Consider the following 25364-nt stretch of genomic DNA (forward strand, 5'->3'; position numbering starts at 1 on the left):
GTTTCTACTCAGGAGACCTTAGTCCGACTGCCTCTGCTGCTCGAAGGCTGGCACTGAAGTACAAGCTGGGACAGAGCTGGCTCGGCGATCCCCTTGGGCGCCTGCGTGCGAGCTTGGGCTGGAACCCCAGTGGGGAATGGGATTCTTCATAGCTCAGACGGTCTTATGGGCATTTGAAGCACTTCTCTGACCCAAAGACATTTAATGAGCACAAATTGGTGTGAACACATATGTGATGTGTGACCTGGAATAGTCAGCCTCAGAATGAAGCTGATCTGGTCGCAGTTTGTTAAGATGCCCAGCATTAAAGGATTAAGCTCTAATTTGTTTGTTCCTTCCTAGAATGTGTGTGGATTTGACATAAAAATATACACAAGAGATTGAAATACAGGGGCTGTGCAGTCAGGTGTGTGAGCATCAGAGATCTGACTTGAACCATATCTCAGCTTCTTTATTTTGGTTGAACTTAAGTGGGTTCTTATTCTGATCTGTTCTAGGAGAGGATGTGAATAAACATTTTTAGAATTTTAGAATTACATTTCTTTTTAGGAATTGAGTCTTAAGAAATAATCGTGGATGATCACAAAGATACAGCTAAATGCATGTATACATAATGGTACAGAAATAGAAACGGGACCGATGAAAGAATTTATATTCCATCTACATAAAGAAATTTTAGCAGCCGTTAAAAATGTCACAGGTGATTATAAACTTGGAAATGTATTCAAAGTACATGGCTGAGTGAATACATTTAAGTCAGTGTATACAAACTTTTTGATCTCAAGACCCTTTTACACTCTTTTTTCTTTTAATGTGTTATTTTTTTATTTGACAGAGAGGGAGAGATCACAAGTAGGCAGAGAGGCAGGTAGAGAGGGAGGGGAAGCAAGCTCCCTGCTGAGCAGAGAGCCCGATGTAGGGCTCCATCCCAGGACCCTGAGATCATGACCTGAGCTGAAGGCAGAGGCTTAACCCACTAAACCACCCAGGGGCTCCCCTCTTTTACACTCTTAACGTACTGAGGACTTTTTTGTTCTTGTGGATTATATCTATTGAGATTTGCCATATTAGAAATTAAAACTGAGGCATCTAAAAATACATAAGTTAACTTATTTAAAAAACAGTAAATATATTACATGTTAATATAAGTAAGACTTTTATGAAAAATAGCTGTATATTCCAAGACAAAAACATGTAGCAAGAAAATTGGCATTGTTCCACATTTTGCAAAGTTCTTAAATGCCTGGCTTAATGGAGGATTGTCAGATTCTCTGTTTCTGCATTGTTTGTAGTGATGCGTGGTTCTGGTTGAAGTATAGGAAGAAAATCCGTTCTTGTACAGATACAGAGTTGGAAAGAGGGCATTTAAAAAGCCTTTTAACAAGGGGCGCCTGGGTGGCTCAGTGGGTTAAAGCCTCTGCCTTCAGCTCAGGTCATGATCCCATGGTCCTGGGATCCATGGTCCTGGGATCGAGCCCTGCATCTGGCTCTCTGCTCCGCAGGGAGCCTGCTTCCCTGCTTCCTCCTCTCTCTCTCTGCCTACTTGTGATCTTTGTCTGTCAAATAAATAAATAAAATCTTGTTTAAAAATTTATTTATTTATTTATTTGACAGAGAGAGAGAGATCACAAGTAGGCAGGGAGGCAGGCAGAGAGAGAGGAGGAAGCAGGCTCCCTGCAGAGCAGAGAGCCCGATGCGAGGCTTGATCCCAGGACCCTGAGATCATGACCTGAGCCGAAGGCAGAGGCTTAACCCACTGAGCCACCCAGGCGCCCCAATAAATAAAATCTTTAAAAATAAATAAATAAAAGCCTTTTAACATAATTGTGGAAGTGTAGATGTGTCCAGTAGCCGTTGCAATACTCCACTGTACAACTGTGAGAGAATGACAGCGAAAAGGCAGATACTGGCTTCCTGTTATCGTGAAGTGAGCTCCGCTCTTGCAGGCCCCACAGAGGGGTCTGGAGACCCCAGGCATCCTGGGCCCACGCTTTGAGAGTGGCTGGTTTAAGTTAGCATGGTGGTTACACAGAGCCCCCTGCTTGCTTTGCAGGACCTGGTAGACGACCTGAAGTCAGAACTGAGTGGCAACTTCGAGCGGGTGATCGTGGGAATGATGATGCCCACCGTGCTGTACGACGTGCAGGAACTGCGAAGGGCCATGAAGGTGTGTGTCCCTCCTGTCCTGCAGCCGCTGACCAGCTTCCCCAAGAAAGTGACAAAAGCCTTGTGAGAGTGGGGAGGGTGAGGCACAGGAGAGAGATTCCCCTCCTTGAGGACAATGAGAAAATGTGACATTACCTTACGGCAGTTGTCACTTAAGAGCTGTTTTCGACAAAGTGATGCAGCCGATCATTTGCTCTTTCCTGGGGCTCCCTAGGGAGTGGTGATAGTTGTGTCTGTAGTGCAGCTCTAGGAACTTTGTCGTGTTAGCTGCTTCTGCGGTATGAAACTTTATGGCCAATGCATTGGGGCCTCTGGGTCTGCTGGAGGCTCCGAACTGTCAGAAAAGGTTCTTGGCCTCCCTCGGTGCTGGGCCCACTGTGCCCTAGTCCTGGGTCTGCCAATTTTGAATGGCCAGCTATGAAATTCCAATACAGTTGCCCTCCCTAACCATGTCCGTATAAACAGCCTCATGGAAGGTTCCAGGAAAGCAAAGAGGTTAACAGTCTTTGCCAGAAGATTCTGCCCTTCAGAGGAAAAGTACAGAAGTCAAGGAGAGATTAATCCCCAGAGGGTAGACACTGTCCATAATCTGGCACAATAACAACAGCCTATAAATATTTGTTATTACTAGAAACAACTACGGTAAACACTTTGGAATTTGGGCAGGACAATCAAAAATGAGCAAATCCTGAATTGCTAGAACCTGGTGGGTTGTCTTTATTCTCTGCGGATTCCTAGGTATATATGCCTCCATGTCTGGGATCCAGCGTTGTGAACTGGCTCCTAACTGCCTCTCCTCTGGGTTTCGTGTGCAGGGAGCTGGCACGGATGAGGGCTGCCTGATTGAGATCCTGGCCTCCCGGACACCCGAGGAGATTCGACGCATAAACCAGACCTACCAGCTTCGTATGTAGTGTCCTTCGTGGCCCCCGAGGTTTCACTGTGATTTGAGAAGTAAACTAGCAGCAGGTCATTACCTGCTGGCCAAACTCTCCTCGTACAGTGATGCTGACCATGAGGGACCCTCGGTTCCAGGCATATCTGTCTAGGGAGATGAGAGTCTCTTGGCTTCTCCACACTTTTCTGGTGAAGATGCCACTCCACGGAAGCCACCCAGTGTAGCGTTTTACGACCTGGGAAGTTGGAAGGTTGCTCCTTATTACCAAGCAGAGAATCAAATGTGTTTGTGCAAAAGTGGTGGGACAGCTGAATCTTAGCATCCCAGGGAACAGCTTGGAGGGGCTGTCTAGCCCAACTTCCTCCCTCCAGACGGGACTCTATGCCCTCCAGCCATCTCAGTAAGATGGACATCTCCTGCCCTCTTAAAAATCTCCAGAGGGTAGTGCTTTATGAAGAGCCGTTAATATTTTTGTCCTAAGGCGATTTTAAAAATGCACAAAGGTTTAGCCTACAGTTCTTATTTGATCTTGTTCATATAGCTAAAAATGTCCAGCAACGGCAGATTGGCTAAGCAAACTGCGGTGTACCCACACAGTGGAGTGATAGGTAGTCCCCAAATTGTCTGTGGAAGGCTATTAGTAAATTTCATGAAATTCATTATGGTGGAGTTTTGTAGGTGTGTTTTTTTTCCCTCCTTCATTTTACTTATTTGTTTTTCCCTAAGTTTCCCATAGCGAATATGCACTGCTCTGGTAGAAAGAAAACAAAACAGTAAGAGTTTTTTGGTAAGATTTCAGAGCAGGAGATGCTAGACCTTGGGAGCTTGGCCCAAGCACTGAGATCCCCACATCTGCTGAATGTAGGTTTTCTAACCCCGAGAGGCTGTGAAGAGTTAGAGGATCTCTGGGGTAACTCTCAAAGGAGCACCCAGGCAGAGAAGGCACGTGCTGGAAATTTGGGCCTGACGGTCCCCTGATGGTCCCCAGACATAGTTTCAGAAACTCTGCTCCATTTTCCTTTCAACCGTCCCCCTTCTTTGTGTCACTGGGAACCATGGTGAGAACAGAGTCCTGACAGTAGGAACCTAGAGGGAGGGTTAAAGCCGTAGTCTTCCTCGATCTCCCATGTTAAGGAACAGAAACAGCTTTGCTTCCTCCATAATGACAACCTAAACTTAACCTTGACCATTTTATCAGAGTTCAGTTTTGGCAGAAGTGTGTGCAGGGTGAAAACCGTCATGAGGAGCTGCTTTAGCAAGCTGGCTAATCCTGTGTGGGGTTGGGGGTGCAGAGGGCCGGGGAGCAGGACACAGGGCTGGGCAGGACTCTGTTCTCATGCAGCTCATTCTGTTCTCTTTGCAGAATACGGGCGGAGCCTTGAAGATGACATTCGCTCTGACACTTCGTTCATGTTCCAGAGGGTGCTGGTGTCTCTGTCCGCTGTGAGTTGCTCCCTTTGTGAGCTGCTTCTGACAGGGGTTCAGTTCTGCTGGAGAGCTCACCCTGGATCCCCTTTTCCAGACTTTCCCATCCTTTTGTCCTCCCAAACGGGAACATTGCCCAGGTGTTGCTGTTGGGCCTGTCGTTTGTTTTCATCTTTCTTTTAGAGACTCTGGGTAGTCATGCATGCCCAGTTATTTGAATGTATATATCCCAGTACCTAATACGTGCCAGATATCCTTACTGCTCAGTGCATTGAGACAGCTTCTAGGCTTTACGAGTTCATATTGTCATAAAGGAATATATCAGGTACACAGGTTGCCGTAATAAAGTCAGGAAGAGTACACATGGAGAGGAATAGAGTTAAAGGAAGGTTCAAGGACAGAGTCTGGTCGCAGAAACAGAGAAGAACCTTTGTGACAGAGGTGCCTGTTCGCAGAGGACCTGGGGGCTTGCTGGGGGCATCACAGGCAAGAACAGCCAGAGAAAGGCAAGGAGGCAGGAAACACAGGGTGTGGGGTGTGTTCAGGGAACAAATGACTGAGCAATTGGCAGTAATTCTAGGAGCCAGGTGGAAGGATGAACTGGAATCCCTTGTTGGGAGAGCACTAGGGAGCCACTGAAGGTTTGGGAACACAGGAGTGAATTGCATTTTCAATGCAAGAGTAACATAAATCGTGATGTGTAAGGTCAGCTGAACTGGAAGCTGGGAGGTCTGGTAGGAAGTTACTTCACTATTCCAGATGAGAAATAAAGCACGACTGGGTCAGTGTGGGAGCAGGGGCGTCAGCAAATAGCAATTGCGTACATGAGATATTTCACATGACTTCCCAATTTTGTCTTTATCCCAACCTCCTTCCTGAGTGTAAGACTCTGATTTCTCGCTGCTTTTTAAGGTGCTTCCTCAAATGAGCCTCCTAACCTAAACCTGAACTCCTTTCCCTCCCCGCGCCCCAAACCAGCTCACCTTCCTGACCTGCCTGTTTCTGTTCCTCCTATTGCTCTTCTTCCAACAAAGTCGGACCCTGGGAATCATCTCTAACCCCACCTGTCCCCTGTCTCTGATAGTTTAAAATGCCAGCCTGTTTTTCTTACTTCCTACCCATTTTTTCTTTGCCTGCCAGATTTAGCATTCTGCCAAGCCATGCCTAGACCATAGAATATTGAGACAGCCTGACAGATAAAAGCAGGCTCACAAACCGGAGGAAAGTTGCCTGTTTTGTGGCTGGTTAGCATTCCTCCAGGCCTTTACCCCACCCTCCCCGGAACCCGGTGTCAGTGAGGGTTGGGGCATTTTCACCTGCTCCTTAAGCCCCACTACAGGCTTCGCTTCTGTTCTAATTCTCTTCCATTCCCAGCCCCTGTTTGGCAGAACTGATCAATGGAGATGAGTCAGTTAGGAAGGCTTTGGTCAGCCAGGAAGACACAGGAGTGGTAGGACGCCGCACAGGGAAGGAAATAGGGGAGGAGACAGCAGGAGAGGGGGCCGGTCAGCAGGTGGGTCATCCTTCCCCTTCTTCCGGCAGAGACACCCACACAGCATGCAGGAACTGCTGGCTCTCTGGTTGGTAATGCTATCTATGCACAGATTAGGGCCATAGGAATAATGGAGGTGCAATTCAGAGGACATCTGTTATCCCTCCCTAGGCTGGAACTGGGACCCCTGTTGGCATTCCGTCTACCCTACCATGTCCTTGGGTTCCAGCCGTTCTGTCTTGACAGTGCCCCTCCCCCCACCCAATCTTCATGGATACTGTCTCATTCTCTTTGGTTTTCTCAGGGTGGCAGGGACGAAGGAAATTACCTGGATGATGCTCTCATGAGACAGGATGCTCAGGTCAGTAGAACTGCAGTTTCTCTCTTTTTTCTTTTGCTGGTGAGGCCTTATTTGGTGGACCCCCTCTTACATTTCAGTGTATATTTTTGGCCAAGCTGGGATATGTTCTCTGGGGTGGGGGTGGGGGGAGAAATTCCCACAGATGACCTTTTTATTTATTTATTTATTTATTTAAGATTTCATTTATTTGAGTGAGAGAGAGCATGAGCAGGGAGAGCAGCAGAGGGAGACGGGGAGGGAGAAACAGACTCCCCACAGAGCAAGTAGCCGGACACAGGGCTCTATCTCGGGATACCAGGATCATGGCCTGAGCCAAAGGCAGACCCCTAATTGACTGACCCACCCAGACCCCCAGATGACCTTTAATAGCAGAAATTTCTTGCAGAAATATACCTGGGGCTTGGGGTGATGCAGGGCATCATTATATAATATCCCTGGGTTCTTGACATTGGGACCATGGTATGGCCACCCCAGAGAACCATGGAATGTCTTCTGAATCACTTGGAGGTGAAGGGACCTGCCTGTGCTTTATTTACCTTGCATTTTTACTTTCCCAGAGAGAACATTTGATAGAGCCTGTATAAAACAGCTTGGCACACTGTGTACCCTATTGGGCAAATCCCAAGAGGTAGATGTTTCCCTGGTGTCAGCCCACTGATGGCTGTCCTGGGACCAACCCCCGATTTACTGTGGCCAGATAACACTAATTACAATAGCTAATAAAAAACAGGGCCTTGCCAGGTACCAAACACTGTTGAGAGCTGTTGACCTAAAGTATGAATCCTGCAATAACCCTACGACCCAAGTACTGCTATCCGCTTTTTATGGACGAGGGAATTGAGGCTTACAGAAGTCCAGTTCCTTGCTTAAGTTCACATGGCAGAACTAGGATATGAACCTGGGCAATTTGGATCTAGACCCTGTACTCTTAATCAATACACAACCATAGGGAAGGGTTGGTCCCATTAGGTATGTGAGGTATGAACCCTAGGGCTTCTGTGGGAAAGAACCTGTTGCTTTCACAAGAAGGGAGAGGGGTAAAAATGTCATAAGAGTTCTCAGGACACAGAGAGGCCCATTCCACACTGGAGAAATAGGAAATTGCCTTTAATCCAGAAGCTTTGAGGAAGGAGGTGCTGCTGGAACTCCCGGATGCTTAGGTGAATTTCAGCTACCTCAAAGACAGCATTTTTGGATATGTTGGAGGGCGACTTCATAGCCCAGGTGAATACCCACCATCATTTTCTGGTGGGTCTCCTAGGTGCCAGGCATTGCATTAACTGCCTCATGCTTTTTCCTTATAACACATCGGTGAAGTAGATACTGTTACTTCTTATGCTTTAGAGATTAAGAAACTGATGCAAATACAGGAAAATACAAATCAAAACCACAATGACATACCTACCACCTCACACCAGTCAGAATGGCTAAAATTAACAAGTCAGGAAATGTCAGATATTGGTGAGGATGCGGAGAAAGGGGAACCCTCCTACACTGTTGGTGGGAATGCAAGTTGGTGCAACCACTCTGGAAAACAGCATGGAGATTCCTCAAAAAGTTGAAAATAAAGCTACCCTATGACCCAGCAATCGCACTACTGGGTGTTACTCTAAAGATACGAATGTAGTGATCCGAAGGGGCATGTGCACCCGAATGTTTCTAACAACAATGTCCACAGTAGCCAAACTGTGGAAAGAACCTAGATGTCCATCAACAGATGAATGGATATAAAGAAGAGGTGATATATATACACAATGGAATACTATGCAGCCATCAAAAGAAATGAACTCTTGCCCTTTGCAATGACATGGAGGGAACTAGAGGGTATTATGCTGAGCGAAATAAGTCAATCAGAGAAAAACAATTATCATATGATTTTCCCGATAGGAAGAATTTGAGAGGTAATGTGGGGGACTCAGGGGGTAAGGAAGGAAAAAATGAAACAAGATGGGATCGGGAGGGAGACAAACCATTAGAGACTCTTAATCTCACAAAATAAACTGAGGGTTGGGGGGGCGGGGAGGGTGGTTGGGTTATGGACGTTGGGGAGGGTATGTGCTATGGTGAGTGCTGTGAAGTGTGTAAACCTGGAGATTCACAGACCTGTACCCCTGGGGCTAATAATACATTATATGTTAATAAAGATTAAAAATTAAAACAAAAAAAGAAACCGATGCAAAGGCATAATAACTTGTCCCAGATCACATAGCTGGTGGAATTGGGCTCTTGGAATCCAGGTCTGTCTGATTTTTTAAAACCATGCAATTCCATGAACAAATGTTTTGTGGGTGGGGTTGTCCAAGGAGCAGTTCCCCTTGGGAGTGATCAGGATGAAAAGGGGTTTCCAAATAAGTTTGGTCTGGGGAAGTTGGACAGAGGGAGCAGAGCTCAGAGAAGGTTTTTCTGGATCCTTTCAAGTCTTACCAAGAGGTGAGGGATTTAAGAACAACTGCTGCTGAGATTTCAGCTCTTCTAGGATAAAACAGGAGGAAAACCTTGTCAGCCTTTGGTCTGTGACTTGTCTCAACAGCAGGGGGAGTGTTTGCAAACACTGGGGGCTACGGCTTGATTCTGACGGAGGAAAGTAAAGGAGTTTGAGATGAGAAGAATGACCAGGGCAGTTGGAATTAGGTAATTGTTATGTATCGAAAGTAGAAATCTTAAAATACAGAGGCTGTTATCCAACAAATCCAATTGTATCTGTCTTTGGGATGAAACTTGCACCGAAGGACCTAATCAGGAGCCCTCTGAATTCCCACTTTAGAAAGAAACCTGTGATATATTAAAACTACATTAAAAATGCCCTTGAGTGCTTTGGCTAGGTGGCACATTTTTTTTAATTTTTTTTTTATTTGTTTATTTGACAGACAGAGATTACAAGTAGACAGAGAGGCAGACAGAGAGAGAGAGAGAGAGAGGGAAGCAGGCTCCCTGCTGAGCAGAGAGCCCGATGCGGGACTCGATCCCAGGACTCTGGGATCATGACCTGAGCCGAAGGCAGCGGCTTAACCCACTGAGCCACCCAGGCGCCCCTAGGTGGCACATTTTGATTCCCTTCTTCTGAAAAGAAAAAAAAATAAATAAACAGCAAATATATAAAAAAAAAAAAAAGGGAAAATCTGCAGCAACATTGGAAACTATGGAGGAGGGCCATTAAAATGACAGATGGTCAGTGAACCTGGGCCAATGACTCCAGAAGGACATTTCTGCCCCAGAAAAGGGGCTGACCCCCTCCCCACGCCCACAATCCCAAGCCGGGGAAGCAGGCACAGTGGCTTCATGCAAACAGGAAGACGTTCCTCAAGGAACTCCTGTGTCTCAGCTGACCTTGTGGAAGAGGTACTGGAGCTCCTGCTTGAAATCCATCCAAATAGAACGTGAGGAACTCCAGGAAGACTCCACTCACCTTGTTCTGGAGGGAAAAACCACATCCAGATAGGCTGCTCGTCTTTTAAGAATGAAAAGCCACAAATGCCTCAGCCCAAACACCATGTGGCCCATGAAGACACAGAAGCAGGAAGGGAGGCAGACAGGGCCACACTGTAAGGAAGAGACAGATTTCAGATTGAAAGAAAAACAGATTTCAATTAAACAACAGCTAAAAAATAAAAAGCGAGAAAACAACAGATGAGCATGGAGCCAAATGAAGAGCCAGACGAGATAAATAGAGTGAGAGGAACTCACGAGAAATGGTCTTCGATGGAAATCTGAATTTTGCAGTTTATTACTTGACAGCTTACATGAAGCCTTTGTGTCCTCCGAGCTTTAAAATTCCACGGTTCGGGACGCCTGGGTGGCTCAGTTGGTTGAGCAGCTGCCTTCGGCTCAGGTCATGATCCCAGCGTTCTGGGATCAAGTCCCACATCGGGGCTCCTTTCTCAGCAGGGAGCCTGCTTCTCCCTCTGCCTCTGCCTGCCTTTCTGTCTGCCTGTGCACACTCTCTCCCCCTCTCTCTCTCTGATAAATAAATAAAATCTTTAAAAAAATAAAATAAAATAAATAAATAAATAAATAAAATTCCATGGTTCTGTGAACGGACTCTAAAGCAGGGAGGAAATGAGACAAAGAAGCGAAGAATGAGGAGATAGATGGAGGTGAGCCCACAGGGAGTAATAAGATGTGTCAAATAAGGGCATTTTGAGAAATTTAACAAACCAGCTGCAGATTCTAGATAAACAGTAGAGCCTTAAAGACATCCGTTTTAACAGCATGCACGTAACATAAAATTTGCTGTCTTCACCACTTTTCAGTGTACAGGTCGGTAGTGTTAACTCTGTGCACATTCTTGTGCGGCCCATCTCCAGAACTTTCTCACCTTGCAGAACTGAAACTCTATACCCATTAAACAACTCCTCATTTCTCCTCTCCCCCCCAGCCGTTGACAACCACAGTTCAGCTTCCTGTTTCTAGAGTTTGATCTCTCTAGACGCCTCATAATAAGTTAATCAAAGTATTTGTGTTATGTAACTGGCTTATTTCGCTTAGCATACTGTCCTCAAGGTTCGCCCATGGTGCAGCATGTGTCAGAATTCCAGCCCTTTGTCAGGCTGCACAGAATTCCGTGGCACGCGTTCACCCACATTTTGCTTCTCCATTCATATGTCAGTGGACAGTTTGGGTTGTTTCTACCTTTTGGCCCTTGTGAATACTGCTGCTATGAACACGTGCACAGGTAACTCTATACGATCTGGTCTTCGTTCTTTTGGCTGTATACTCAGGAGTAGTGTCATTAGATCCTATGGTAGTTCTATTTTTAACTTTTCCAGGAACAGCCCTACTGTTTCCGGTAGTAGCTCATCATTCTCCATTCTCATCAACTGCACAGTGTTCCAGTTTCTCTACATCCTCGCCAACACTTGCTGTTTCGTTTTGAAATAGTAGTGAGGTGATATGAGTAATAGTTTTGATTTGTCAATCACAGAGTTAAAGCAACCAGAATTTCTTATACTCCTACCCGTTTGGAATAAGCGGTTACAGAAAAAAAGGACTATAAGCAGTTACTAATGGGTCCTGGTTCTACCGTGAGAACTTCCGTATCCTGGAGCAAATCACAGATTATTCTCGAGCAGTGTCGTCCTTTAGAACTTTCCATGATGCTAAAAGTGTATACGGTGGCACTGTCTAGTGTGGGTAACCACTAGCTATTTTTAATTAAATAAATAAAATGTAAAACTCAACACCTGGGTCAGACTAGCCACGTGTAGCCACTGAGCACTTGAAATATAGCTAGTCTGAGGAGTTGAATTTTTAATTTAATTTGATTTTGGTTAGTTAAAATATAAATAGCCACATTTGGTTGGTGGCTACTATAAAGAATGCCAGTCTAGGGCATTTCTTTTGGCTCTTAAGGTAGAACAATGTGGGGCACCTGGCTGGCTCAGTCGGTGGAGCATGTGACTCTTGATCTCAGGGTTGTGAGTTCGAGCCCACATTGGGTGCAGAGACTATTTAAAATCTTTAAAAAGAAAAAAAAAAAAGAAAGAAGGATAAAGATAGAACTATTTAGCCCTATACTGGGAGCTGCTGGTGCTTGCTCTGACTCTCCCATTAGTCTTTTTTCGGGGGTTGGGGACTGGAAGGGTCAGAGGGAAAGAGAGAATCTTAAGCATGCTCCACGCCCAGCACAGAGCTGAGGCCAGGCTCAGTTTCAAGACCCTGAGATCATGACCTGAGCTGAAATCAGGAATCAGATGCTTAACCGACTGGGCCATCCAGGCACCCCATGGTCCCATTACTTGTATACCTAAGGAAAAGTCTTGAGTCATCGCTACTAACCACAAGCAGCACTTCCACACCCATCACCAGCAAAATAAAACAAAGCCAGCTCAGCTCTTTGATGTTCCGGAAATATTTGCATGTTTCCTGGCACCTTCTCTGTGATGGTTTTAAGCTTTTGCTTTGTTTGGCTTCAGGACCTGTATGAGGCTGGAGAGAAGAAATGGGGGACAGATGAGGTGAAATTTCTAACTGTTCTCTGTTCCCGGAACCGAAATCATCTGTTGCATGGTAAGGCGCTTGCCTCATCTTCAAAGAAACTGAAAGATGATGAAAATTGTATTGTCCATAATTAATTAAGAATTCTCCCCCTTTATTTGTACAAAGAACAGATTGTACTGAATTGTCTTAGATGTTTTACTTGGAAATGCATGAGTGAAACAATGTGCATGAAGGCCAATTTCTTTTTTCTTTTTTTTTTTAAAGATTTATTTATTTATTTATTTGACACAGAGAGATCACAAGTAGGCAGAGAGGCAGGCAGAGAGAGAGAGGAGGAAGCAGGCTCCCTGCTGAGCAGAGAGCCCGATGCGGGACTCGATCCCAGGACCCTGAGATCATGACCTGAGCTGAAGGCAGCGGCCTAACCCACTGAGCCACCCAGGCGCCCTCTTTTTTCTTTTTTTAAAGATTCCATTTATTTATTTGAGAGGGAGAGAGAAGACAAATGAGGGGGAGGAGCAGGGGGAAAGGCAGAGGAGAGAGACAGAGAGAAGCAGACCCCCCACTGAGCAGGGATTCCCAGTACTTGATCATGACCTGAGCTGAAGGCAGACCCTTAACCCACTGAACTCCCCAGATGCCTGCTAAAAGATTAATTATGAAAAATTACCAGATACACAACACATTCTTAGAAGTTTGGCATTTCTGGGGCACCTGGGGGGCTCACTGGGTTAAAGCCTCTGCCTTTGGCTCAGGTCATGATCCCACAGTCCTGGGATTGAGCCCCACATCAGGCTCTCTGCTCAGCAGGGAGCCTGCTTCCCCTCCTCTCTCTGCCTGCCTCCCTGCCTACTTGTGATCTCTGTCTATCAAATAAAGAAAAATATATATATATTAAAAAAAAGAAGTTTGGCATTTCTATTTGTAGGAAACCAACCTTCACGGTCAGTCCTTTTTCTAAAGCAGCCCCATTTAATTTTAATTACATACAAAGAAATCTTCAGTACATCAGTGAGCAATAAAATAAAATTGTTGGTTGACATTTATTCCTAGTTAATATCCAAGTTGAAAGCTAATAGAAGTGATTTCTTTAGGGAGTATGTTGTATAAAATAAATAGTGGATAATTTCAAATTTTATTTCCTATGTGTAATGTTCCTAATTTGCTTCTGATAATGCTTAGTCTTTGTAATGTGCTTTTAACTTCTATGGGGGAAAAATTGTAGCACATTTGTCGTCAGGTTTATTTTCTTCTTGTAAACAGCAATAAGGGTTTAATAAGATATTTCATCTTGTATGTAAGCTCTTTAGGTCTTTGTGTTGCATCATAATTTTATAAACCCACCATGCCTTATAATCACACACAATTTACCAAACCCATGGGAAATTTTGGAAGAATAAGTTTGGTAAATTGAAGACATAAAGTAATTGAAAATTACAGCACATTTGGAAGTTGTAGCTACTTCAGATATTCCACAGTGACTAAAAATAGGTGATCACACCTGTTAATAAATGTCATGGGCTACGGTCAAATGCACCACCTTCTGACTCAGCTCCCTATTTCTTTGGCCTTCCCTTCCTTGCCAGATGACTTATTACATAAATCTCCCCCTGGTGGTATTTTCCAAGAACTACAGGTCCTCAAAACATGCAAATACCTAACCATTTTCACTTCTAGGCACAAGTCAGTTGTCGGGACGTTGTAAAATATCTACTTATACACCGCTGGAAGAAAATCTAAGTACTATTTGTATAAATAAAACTTCATAATTTTCTTAGCAACCAACAATAATAGTGAGGATTCAAATAACTAGGGTTTTATTTGTTATCTTCTAGTACAGTGCTAAGAATATTAAAGATTTTTCTTTTTTATTTGACAGGGAGAGAGAACAAGCACAAACAAGGGGGAGCAGCAGGCAGAGGGAGAAGCAGGCTCCCCACTGAGCAGGGAGCCTGAATGTGGGGCTCAATCCCAAGACTCTGGGATCATGACCTGAGCCAAAGGCAGAGACTTAATGAACTGAGCCATCCAGGGACCCCCAGTGCTAAGCATATTATAAGCATTGTTTGTCGCAACATCTCATTGGAGCAGCCAGTATCTATACCATTTCACAGAGAAGAAAACTGAGGCTTAGAAAATGTATCAATTAGATCTTTTGATTCTAAGCAGTAGATGCGGACTCCCAACTTCAGTAAGAAGAAGAAATAATACAGAATGGGACAAGAAGGAAAATGGAAAATATTGGTGACTCATTGAATTGAAGGGAGACCTGAACATTTCCAGGAAGTACAGAAATCAAGGCAGATCTAGGGATCTTAGTGGAAGGGAGTCACATATTTAATTAATTAATTTATTTATTTATTTAAGATTTTATTTATTTGACAGAGAGAGAGAAATCACACGTAGGCAGAGAGGCAGGCAGAGAGAGAGAGGGGAGGAAGCAGGCTCCCTGCGGAGCAGAGAGCCCCACGCGGGGCTCAATCCCAGGACCCTGGGATCATGACCTGAGCCGAAGGCAGAGGCTTTAACCCACTGAGCCATCCAGGTGCCCCCACATATTTTATTTGTAAGGCAGAGTTTCCAAAGTCTGGTCTTCATTGAAAATGCTGGTTCTTGAACCCCTACTTCAGATTGGCTGACTCTGATTCCCTGAAAGTGACATCCAGGAAGTTTCACAGGTTTCCCAGGTGATTCTTACATTGGCTAAGGTGAAAGATGACTCACTGCTTTTGACCTTCCCCAGGAGGGTGAGACTGGTTCTGGTCCAGTGAACTTTCCACTCACTTCGTAGAGCTTATGGTCTGTGTTGAGAGGCAGGGTGTCCCTGGATTGACAGCCCTGTGAGAATCACCCTGATGGGGCCTGGGACGGCACCCCCAAAGAATTAATGTTAAGAAGATAAAACAAGGGGCACCTGGGTGGCTCAGTGGGTTAAAGCCTCTGCCTTCGGCTCAGGTCGTGGTCTCAGGGTCCTGGGATCGAGCCCCGAATCAGGCTCTCTGCTCAGCGGGGAACCTGCTTCCTCTCTCTCTCTCTCTGCCTGCCTCTCTGCCTATTTGTGATCTCTGTCTGCCAAATAAATAAATAAAATCTTTAAAAAAAAAAAAAATAAAACAAATAATCCACTCTAAGGAGGCTCCAGAAGGAGGCTCTGAGAGGGAAATAGGTTTATCACATTCAAAAATACTTGGCAAAAAGTAAAAAAAAAATTATGTTACAGTCTATTAAAAGATGCAACTGTTCGTTACCAAATGTGATTCAACAGTTAAAAGGGTTGAATTGCTCTAGTTTTGATGAGCCAAAAGGAAGACGAACATGCAGGTGATTGCCAAGGCCAAAATTACAGAAAGACATGGTCTGCTTATTAAAGGGAACAATGAGAAAAGAAAGCAAATCTCTCCAGACATTATCACTATTATATGTGTGAGAAAGCGAGGTCCCAAATAAGGGAAAGGGCTTGCCTGATACCCTCCAAGAGGCACAATATTCCTTTATCCATTCCACTTGCCATATGCCTCCCGGTTCTCACTGACATTGATAATTAATTGCCTCCTGATATATGCCAAAGAATAAAGAGCGAGCTCTAGAAAGATGCTTATTCTCTCCATAAATTTTAGTTCCCTATATTCTTTTTTTTATTATTTATAATTCCACTCTATTACTGTTTGTAGTGTTTGATGAATACAAAAGGATATCTCAGAAGGATATTGAGCAGAGTATTAAGTCTGAAACATCTGGTAGTTTTGAAGATGCTCTTCTGGCCATAGGTAAGCTGGTCATGGGGTGGGGAGCAGAGAAACAAACGTTTATAGACTTTCCTTCTTACCAGTTTGTTGTCATGGAGATACAGTTTTTTGGTTTCAGGGATTAAAAAAAAAAAAGTTGAAATCACCCATAATAAGATCCAGAATTTTAAACAAGAAGTATTACATGTGTTCTGATTGTTACTCTGTTATATAGTTTTCTATATTTTATATCCTCTGTGCCTTTATATCTCAGTATACTGGAAAGATAACCCTATAGTAGCTGCATTTTTCAAGTCTATGAATGATTAGAACTAATAAGAGTTTCAGAATAGTAATCATTTTTAAACTGTATGCTGCCTTTTGCTTTAATTGCCTTTATTATTTCTCCAATTAATTACTTTATTAATTATTTTTCCATGGCCTGTGTTAATAAGACATTGTTTGGCTAAAATTTTTCCGACAAAGCAATGGGGAGATATTAATTTCATACCTTGTAGAAACAGAAGGAACAACTGTCATTTTTTTCTCATAGATTTTATTTGTAATTTTGCTATTTCCTTTTTTAATCTCTTAACAGTAAAGTGCATGAGGAACAAATCTGCATATTTTGCTGAAAGGCTTTATAAATCTATGAAGGTAAATGGCCTTATTTTTAGCATCTGAATGACTTCAGCATGTCTTGTGTCTACCTTCATGTTTACTTATGTTTCCTACACAAATTAACCAAAAGCCTGAGATACTCAGTTCATCAAATACTTCACTGAGTGCCTGTTAATAGAAATACTAGGTAATAATTATTGAGTACTTATAACATGATCACTATTCCTATGCTGTATACACGTGGATTAATTTTATGCCTATCGCAGCTGTGTGGGGCAGGTACTATTATTAACCCCCATTTTACAGATAAGAAAACTGAGACATAGGGAGGTGCGCAGTTTGCCCAGGGTCCTCAGTGACAACGCAACAGAGCAGGGATACACACACTGGCAGTCTGGCTCAGAGCCCAGGCTCCTAACCGTGCCGTATCCTCTATGCGGACACCCTTGCTGGGAACCATGGGAGGTGCAGGAGAGATCAAAAGGTAGGAAGGGGAAGGCAGGTATGGGCAGAACACGGATAAGAACAAAATAGAAGGTAAGACGGTAGTTGAGGACCCAAATGTATAGGAATACAGAGAGACTATTTTTTCCCCATATTTGTTGAGGAGGTGAGGATCAGAAAAGACTAGGGTAAAGAAGTTGGTATCTGTGAGCAGGACCTTCAAGGAAGTTTTACATGAGGGGCTTCCATACAGGAGGAAGGGTGCTGAGGCTGGTGAGGGAAGGGGGACATTCAGGGGGAGGGATCGTGTCAGGCAGGATGAGGCAGCTGGCTGGGAATGCGGACTATGTCTCTAGTGGCAGGGAGGGGTCTCCTCTGGTCAGAACACAGAATGTTGGAAAGCCTTGAACACTGGTGAGGAGCGGCATTCCACACGCTTTCTAAGGTTGTGGTAGGACATCACCAGGATGAGCCACGCAGAGAGTTGCCTTGATAAGCTAACAAAGAAGACCGTCTGGAAACCAGCATGGATCTTGTTTTCTTCCTTAGGGCTTGGGCACCGATGATGACACCCTGATCAGAGTTATGGTTTCCCGAGCGGAGATTGATATGATGGACATTCGGGAAAACTTTAAGAGGCTCTATGGAAAGTCTCTGTATTCCTTCATCAAGGTAGGTCACAGGAGCCCGGCCTCGGGCCAGGGGAAGGCTCTGAGGAAAGAATGGGGGTCCAGCCCGGGCATTCAGACACTTCTTAGCCACTCCCTGGCAGATAGCCTCCCCTTTAAAGATGGTACTGCGATTCAGGTATTTCCAGTTTTTCCCCTTTCACACAGATGTTTAAATCCCAGCCAGGCTAAAAGCTGGAAATGTTTGCCTTCTAAATATAGTAATTATTTCATGTTGACTGCAGACAGAGAAAGAGTATATTTTAATGAATACTTTCAACAATGCAGTTTCCCTGTCTACCTGCTTACGGTGAAAGGGACACAACGAAATCAGTCATCCAAAACTCTCTCCTGGGCCAGCTGAGGTCTGCTGAAAATATGGGAAAGCATGTTACCCTGGATTGCTGCCTTTCTTTACCCAATGGCAGCAGACTTCCAGGAGTCAGGACCTGGCCTAGGGGTGATGAGAAATGACTCACATCCCTTAAAACCCCTCATTACTGGGATTTTGCTTCCTGAGGAAGCCAGAAGGGCCTTAGGAATATGAAACCAAGAACACACTTCCCTAGAAGCTGATGTTGCCTGCACAGTAAACTTCAAATCAGGATTTGATCTGTGAATTAAATATTCTGAATCCCACCCATAGCCTGCAGAGTATAATTATGAGGTGGTCTGAGCTGCTGAGTTTGTTACTATGTATACAGGCATTTAGGAACTTGTTTCTATTTCTGGACCAATTATGAGGTAACTTTAGTTTGCAGAGCTGAAATATAGCTAGCTGTAGGTAAAATACTTCTAAGATTCAAGGATGACCATAGGGGAAGTTAAGAGAAAATAATATTTATACTATATAATATAGAATTAATATCCCTTTATGAAGAGCTGCTGCAAATCACAAAGAAAAGGGAGAAAAATCCGAAAAGAAAACAGGCACTTACTTCATGAAAGATGAAACACTAATGGACAATAAACGTATAGAATGTTTAATACCAATAATGTACAGTGAATGTCAAGTGAAAACAAATCACCATCTTTCACTTCATACCTTAACAAAGTTTAAATAGATCATAGCCAGCATTGAGAAGGGCTTGAGGGGCCACCTGGGTGGCTCAGTGGGTTAAAGCCTCTGCCTTTGGCTCAGGTCATGATCCCAGGGTCCTGGGATTGAGCCCCGCATTGGGCTCTTTGCTCAGCAGGGAGCCTGCATCCTCCTCTCTCTCTGTCTGTGTCTCTGCCTACTTGTGATCTCTGCCTGTCAAATAAATAAATAAAATATTTTAAAAAATAAAATAAAAAAGAGAAGGGCTTGAGGAAAATTCACCATGTCTTATGGAGGGACTATAAGGTGGTCTAACCTTTCTGGGAAGCAAGTTGGCAATAAATGTTTGTTGTTTTTGTTTTAAAGATGTATTTGTTTATTTGAGAGAGAAAGCATGGGTGCATGAGTCGGGGCGGGGAGTGGTAAAAGGAGAGAGAGAGAAGCACACTCCCTGCTGAGCTCAGATCCTGATGGAGCATTTAATCTCAGGACCCCAAGATCATGACCTGAACCAAAATCAAGAGTCAGACCCTTAAATGACAGAGCCTCCAAGGTGCCCTGGCAATAAATGTTAAAAACAAAACAAAAACTATACCTCTTACTTAGCTATTACATGTTTAGGAATTTTGTTAGAGAAAATAACAGAATAAAAGTAGAATAAACAGAATAACAGAATAAAAGTACATGAATCCAGAAGCCAGGAGAAGATATTTGCAATATTTAGTAAGGGTTTACTATCCAGAATATATAAAGTGTTCCTACTACTCAACGAAAAAACAACCCAATTTAAAAATGACAAAGGAGGGCGCCTGGATGGCTCAGTGGGTTAAAGCCTCTGCCTTCGGCTCAGGTCATGAACTCAGGGTCCCAGGATTGAGCCCCACATTGGGCTATCGGCTCAGTGGGGAGCCTGCTTCCTTCTCTCTCTCTGCCTGCCTCTCTGCCTACTTGTAAACTCTGTCTGTCAAATAAATAAATAAAATTTAAAAAAAAAAATGACAAAGGAACTGAATAGACATTTCTCCAAGGAAGATAAACAAATGGCCAATAAGCACATGAAAAGATGCCCGACATCATTAATCATTAGGGAAATGCAAATCAAAACCACAATGAGATACCTATTAGGATGACTATAATTTTAAAAAACAAGAACAGAAAATAACAAGTGTTGGAGAGGATTTGGAGAAACTATAACCTTCGTGCATTGCTGGTGTGGATGTAAAATGGTGTAGACACTGTGAAAAACAGTTTGGCACTTCCTCAAAGAGTTAAACATAAAAAATACAGTTAAACCTAGAATTACCAAATGACCCAGCAATTCTGCTCCCTCCTATATACTCAAAAGAAATGAAAACAGAGACTCTAACAGATACTTCTACACCAGTGTAAACATTATTTATAAGAGCAGAAGGCGGCAACAACCTAAGTATCCAGCAGCAGATGAATGGATAAACAAAATGAGGTATATACATTCATAAAAAGGAATGAAGTTTCTGATACATGGATGTACCTTCAGAACATGCTAAGTGGAATAAACCAGACAAAAGAGGACAAATACTGTATGATTCTGTGTACTTACACGAAATATTTAGAAAAGGTAAATTCGGAGAGACAGAAAGTAGATTAAAGGTTGCCAGGGGTGGGGGGGATAGGAAATGGAGGGTTACTGGTTAGTGGTTACAGAATTGGGGAAATGAAAAAATTTTGGAAATAGACAGTGATGATGGTTATACAACAATGTGATGTAATTAGTGTTACTGAATTACACACTTTAAGTGGTTAAAATGGCAAAATTTATGATATATATATTTTAACATAATAAAAAAGACATGAACAAATCTGAATAAAATCATTTCACAAAATGTGAAAAAAGTCAATAAATATTTTATTTTATCATAGTATTATTTATATTTATATTACCTTATGTTTATATATGTATTTTTAATATTTTTTAAATTTATTTGACAGAGAGAGATCACAAGTAGGCAGAGAGGCAGGCAGAAAGACGGGAAACAGGCTCCCCATTGAGCAGAGAGCCTGAAGTGGGGCTCAATCCCAGGACCCTGAGATCAAGACCTGAGCTGACGGCAGAGGCTCAACCCACTGAGCCACCCAGATGCCCCTGTTGTTTATATTTGTATAAATTATATGGCATATACTTATGGTACATAATTTATTATGTATTATTATTTTTGTTAACTAATAGGCGATGACTCAATTATTGAAAATTTATACAAGATAGTACTATACAGGCACTAAAATGACGGGGTACAAAAATATTGACTGGCTCGGACAACATCACTATAAATATATTTACATTATATGTATATATATGTGTACACACACAACACTGGAAAAAATTAAAAATAAAGAATACATTGGGAGTGCCTGGGGGACTCAGTCATTGAGCATCTGCCTTCAGCTCAGGTCATGGTCCTGGGTTGGGCTCCCTGCTCAGCAGGAAGTCCGCTCTCCCTCTCCCCCCCTTCCCTCCTCCCCCACTTGTGTTCTCTTTCACTGTGATTCTGTCAGGTAAGTAAAAAAAATCTTAAAAAAAAAAAAAAGAAAAAAAAAGAATACATTGTCCATTTAATAGCAGTTGTGAGAAGATACATAAAGATACAGAACAGATACATAAAATACATCAGTAATAGAAAAAATGACAGGGATGCCTGGGTGGCTCAGTGGGTTAAGCATCTGCCTTGGGTTCAGATCATGATGGCAGTGTCCTAGGATCCCATCCTGAGTTAGGGTCTTTGCTCATCAGGGAGCCTGCTTCTGCCTCTCCCTCTACCTGCTACTCCCCCCGCTTGTGCGCCCTATCTCTCCCATTCCCTCCAACAAATAAATAAATACAGTCTTAAAAAAAGAAAATGACAGAAGTAAGACAAAAATGTGAGTTATAAATAAGCACTCAGATTATATAAAAATGTAAAATCCTAGTCTGTGCTGTTTATAAGGAACAACTAAACCACAGTGACAACCAGCTTAAAGTAAAGGCAGATAATATTTGACAATATAGAAAAGAAAGCAGGGATTATACTATCAGGAAAAAGAAGAATTTAAGGAGAAAAAGCATTAAATAGGAAAAAAATGGATGACTTTATATTAAGACAGGCAACTGTTCACAACAACAATTAAATTGTCATGAAACTTTAGGTGTCAAACAAGTATTGCATTCAAATCTATAAATAAGAAATTTGAAGCTCCAAAAGAAGATATTGATGTCAATAGTATGCCAGATAGTGTTTAACACATCCTTATTCTTTGGCAGATTGATGAGGCAAAGCATAAAGAAGAATATATTAAGATTTATTTCGACAGATTTATATATCAACTTTGAATCCTATAGACAGAGATTCCCTCTTTTATTTATTTTTTTTAAGATTTTATTTATTTGAGAGGGAGAGAGCACACAAGTTTAACTGACAGAGCCACCCAGATACCCCATCTTCCTTTCTTCTCCTCCCCCTCCTCCTCCTTCCTTCTTCAGATATATTTACTTATTTTTTTTAAAGATTTTATTTATTTATGTGACAGACAAGAGATCACAGAGAGGCAGGCAGAGAGAGAGAGGAGGAAGCAGGCTCCCTGCGGAGCAGAGAGCCCGATGTGGGGCTCAATCCCAGGACCCTGGGATCATGACCTGAGCCGAAGGCAGAGGCTTTAACCCACTGAGCCACCCAGGTGCCCCATATTTACTTATTTTAGAGAGAGAGTGCAAGAGGGAGAGGGAGAAAGACTCTCACGCTGACTCCTGCTGCGCACAGAGCCCAGGATTGGGCTCAGTTTTACAACTGTGAGATCATGAGCTGAGCGGAAACTGAGAGACCCTTAACTATCCTACCCAACCAGCCACCTCGAGATTCCCTCTTTTCTAGTGCCCATGAAGCACAAACAAGAATTGATCTATCAATTAGAGCATAAAAAATTTTATGTACAAATTAGGACACCTTTCTGGAAGTCTATGTTCCAACACATATTGAAAGGCTTAAGAGAATACGTGACCATGAATGTGGTAATATCCATTTTATGAAAATTTATCTTGACTAGATCATCAAGAAATGCACAAAAATTTAATCATGATTGCTCATTGCCGCAGTATTTACAGTAATGAAAAACTGGAAACAACAAATACCTAACAATGGGGGAGGGTGACCAAATAAATTATTTTATCTGTATAGGATGGAATTCCTTTTAACTATTAAAGAATAATGTTGTAGAAGAATATTTAATAAAATAGGGAAATAGTCTGCATTATGTAAAAAAAAAGCAGAATACAGAACACTATAGGCCCATCACACAGGAACCTATATACATGGAAAAAGTCCTGAAGGATATGCACACACCAAATTGTTAAGAATAGTAATCTCTGGACGGTGGAATTCGGATTTTTGTGTTCTTCTTTTTGGTCTTTTTAAAACTTTAAAAAAATATTTTATTTATTTATTTATTTATTTGACAGAGAGCGAGCACAAATAGGGAGAGCAACAGGCAAAGGGAGAGGGAGAAGCAGGTTCCTTGCTGAGCAGGGAGCCCAGTGCAGGGCTCAATCCCAGGACCCTGGGATCATGACCTGAGCTGAAGACAGATGCTTAACCAGCTGAGCCGCCCAGGCACCCCTTCTTTTAGGTCTTTATTCTTTACATTGAACATGTATTAATTTTGCAATGAAATATTTTTTTTAAATATTTTTTGAAGATTTTATTTATTTGACAGAGATCACAAGTAGGCAGAGGGGGGGGGGGAGGCAGGCTCCCTGCTGAGCCCAATTCAGGGCTCAATCCCAGGACCCTGAGATCATGACCTGAGCCAAAGGCAGAGGCTCAACCCACTGAGCCACCCAGATGCCCCACAAATGCTGTTTTTTAAAAAACACCTCTCTGAGAAAAAGCCAGACAAGACTGAAAAAGTTAACACAGATGACTCTGAGCTGTGTATTCCCTGTATCTGACTGTACCTTTGCTTTGCTTGCCCCCAGGGAGACACATCTGGAGACTACAGGAAGGTACTGCTCATTCTCTGTGGAGGAGATGATTAAAATAAAATCCAAGGATAGGAGGAGTCCCAGCACTTTGGATTTCTTCTTTTAAGTTCATTTTTCTACACTGCTATTAGCATTATCTCAGAATGCTTATTTCCAATTAAAACGCCTACAGATGCTTCCTAGGATATAGACTGACTATATTACTATTCATCTATAATTACTCATTATGATGCTTTAAAGCTATACTTGCATTTCAAAGCTTATAAAACCTAAAAGGAGATTTAAAATTAAAAATAAAAATGTATTCCATGGTTTTTAAACAGATATCTTCCTCATCTGTATTTCTTAGAAATTGGAATGTATTAAATTTATTTCATGGTTTTGGTGAAAAACTGTTAAAGTGGAAGACTGAAAGATTGTCTTAAAATCAAAGTATTTTCAAATACTTTGTATTTGAAAGGCCAGTAATTTCTTGACTAGTTTTAGCCTTTAATTGGCTAAATTTAGCCTTTAATTACTAAGGCTAGCAATTTCTACTAGTAATTTCTTGATTTGAAATTGTTAGCATCTAGCTCATAAGAATATCCATCCAATTTGCTATTTTACATGGTCATACTTTGAAGACATCCAATACTCTCCTTTGTTTAGATTTTTATCTGCACTGTTAGTTGATCTCTGCGAAAGTTTGGATGGGAGACTTCCTTCCTCACATCTTATATTAAGATTATTTACTCTCTCCAGGTTGAAGTATACCAAAATCAGCCACTTGTCTGAACAAATTAAATTCTTAGTGTGGTTATACAGATCATGTTTGTGCGGTTAGCAAATATAAATGCTGAACATTCCACAATATCATGGTTAATATCTTAATCAAGCTGGAAGATGAATGGAAAAAAAATTAAGTGTCCAGCTAGGTACTATTTTGGTGATGGGTGTAATATTCTGAATTTACTTTCACTTAAAGGAATTTTTTTGTGCTAAAAATAATTTTTAAAGTATTTTTCAATATTGTTGATTTGTACTAATTTACATTTGCATTGTGCCTTTCAACTCTAGAATTATTCTGAAGTTGTACTTGATTTTATTCCAAAGTTCAGTTGTATACAACATGGAAAAATAATTTTAATAAAACCTGTTATCTTTAAAATGAGGTATATTCTTTCTCTGACTTTTCCAACTATCTTTAAAAACACTTGTCACTTAGTTTCTATTAGAAACTACAAATTAAGAAAAAGCAATATATTTAGTCTTATGTACACTTATTGCTATAAAACTAATGTTCACATATACCAAACACTACTTAATGGTATAAAATAATGTATTTTCTCTCCAGAAATGAGTGATGCTCTCTGTTCTACTAAATAGAACATTTTTATTTAGTAAGAATAATTGTCTTCTTTGTTCATTCTATAGTATCTATTGTATTTTGATGGATGAAATATAAAGATATTTTTTCAATTTGTTTCTACTGCCCATTATAAATGCTTGAGTTACTGGTGAAGGCTACTTGTATGACTGCTTAGTCATTCTGATTAATTATAGGAAACAGTACTTCTGCTTTGAAACCTACCTAGAAAAGTATGGAATCTCCAACTTTATTT

General features: G+C 42.1%; 1 protein-coding gene across 6 annotated transcripts in view; it reads left to right on the top strand.

Annotated features, from left to right (window-relative positions):
* ANXA4 (annexin A4) overlaps window positions 1-24913 on the top strand; it is a 76509-nt gene extending 51596 nt beyond the window's left edge. For all 6 annotated transcript variants that reach the window (XM_059187898.1, XM_059187895.1, XM_059187899.1 and 3 more), the window contains 9 exons: window positions 2054-2167; window positions 2982-3072; window positions 4428-4507; window positions 6286-6342; window positions 12255-12348; window positions 15951-16046; window positions 16603-16661; window positions 17619-17741; window positions 23758-24913. In XM_059187898.1, the coding sequence (XP_059043881.1) occupies window positions 2114-2167; window positions 2982-3072; window positions 4428-4507; window positions 6286-6342; window positions 12255-12348; window positions 15951-16046; window positions 16603-16661; window positions 17619-17741; window positions 23758-23817 (714 nt within the window). In that variant the 5' untranslated portion in view covers window positions 2054-2113 and the 3' untranslated portion in view covers window positions 23818-24913. The remainder of the gene's footprint in view (window positions 1-2053; window positions 2168-2981; window positions 3073-4427; window positions 4508-6285; window positions 6343-12254; window positions 12349-15950; window positions 16047-16602; window positions 16662-17618; window positions 17742-23757) is intronic.
* The last annotated feature ends 451 nt before the right edge of the window (window positions 24914-25364 follow it).

The sequence above is a fragment of the Mustela lutreola genome, chromosome 9 (genome assembly GCF_030435805.1).
Source record: "Mustela lutreola isolate mMusLut2 chromosome 9, mMusLut2.pri, whole genome shotgun sequence".
NCBI classification, from domain to species: Eukaryota; Metazoa; Chordata; class Mammalia; order Carnivora; family Mustelidae; genus Mustela; species Mustela lutreola.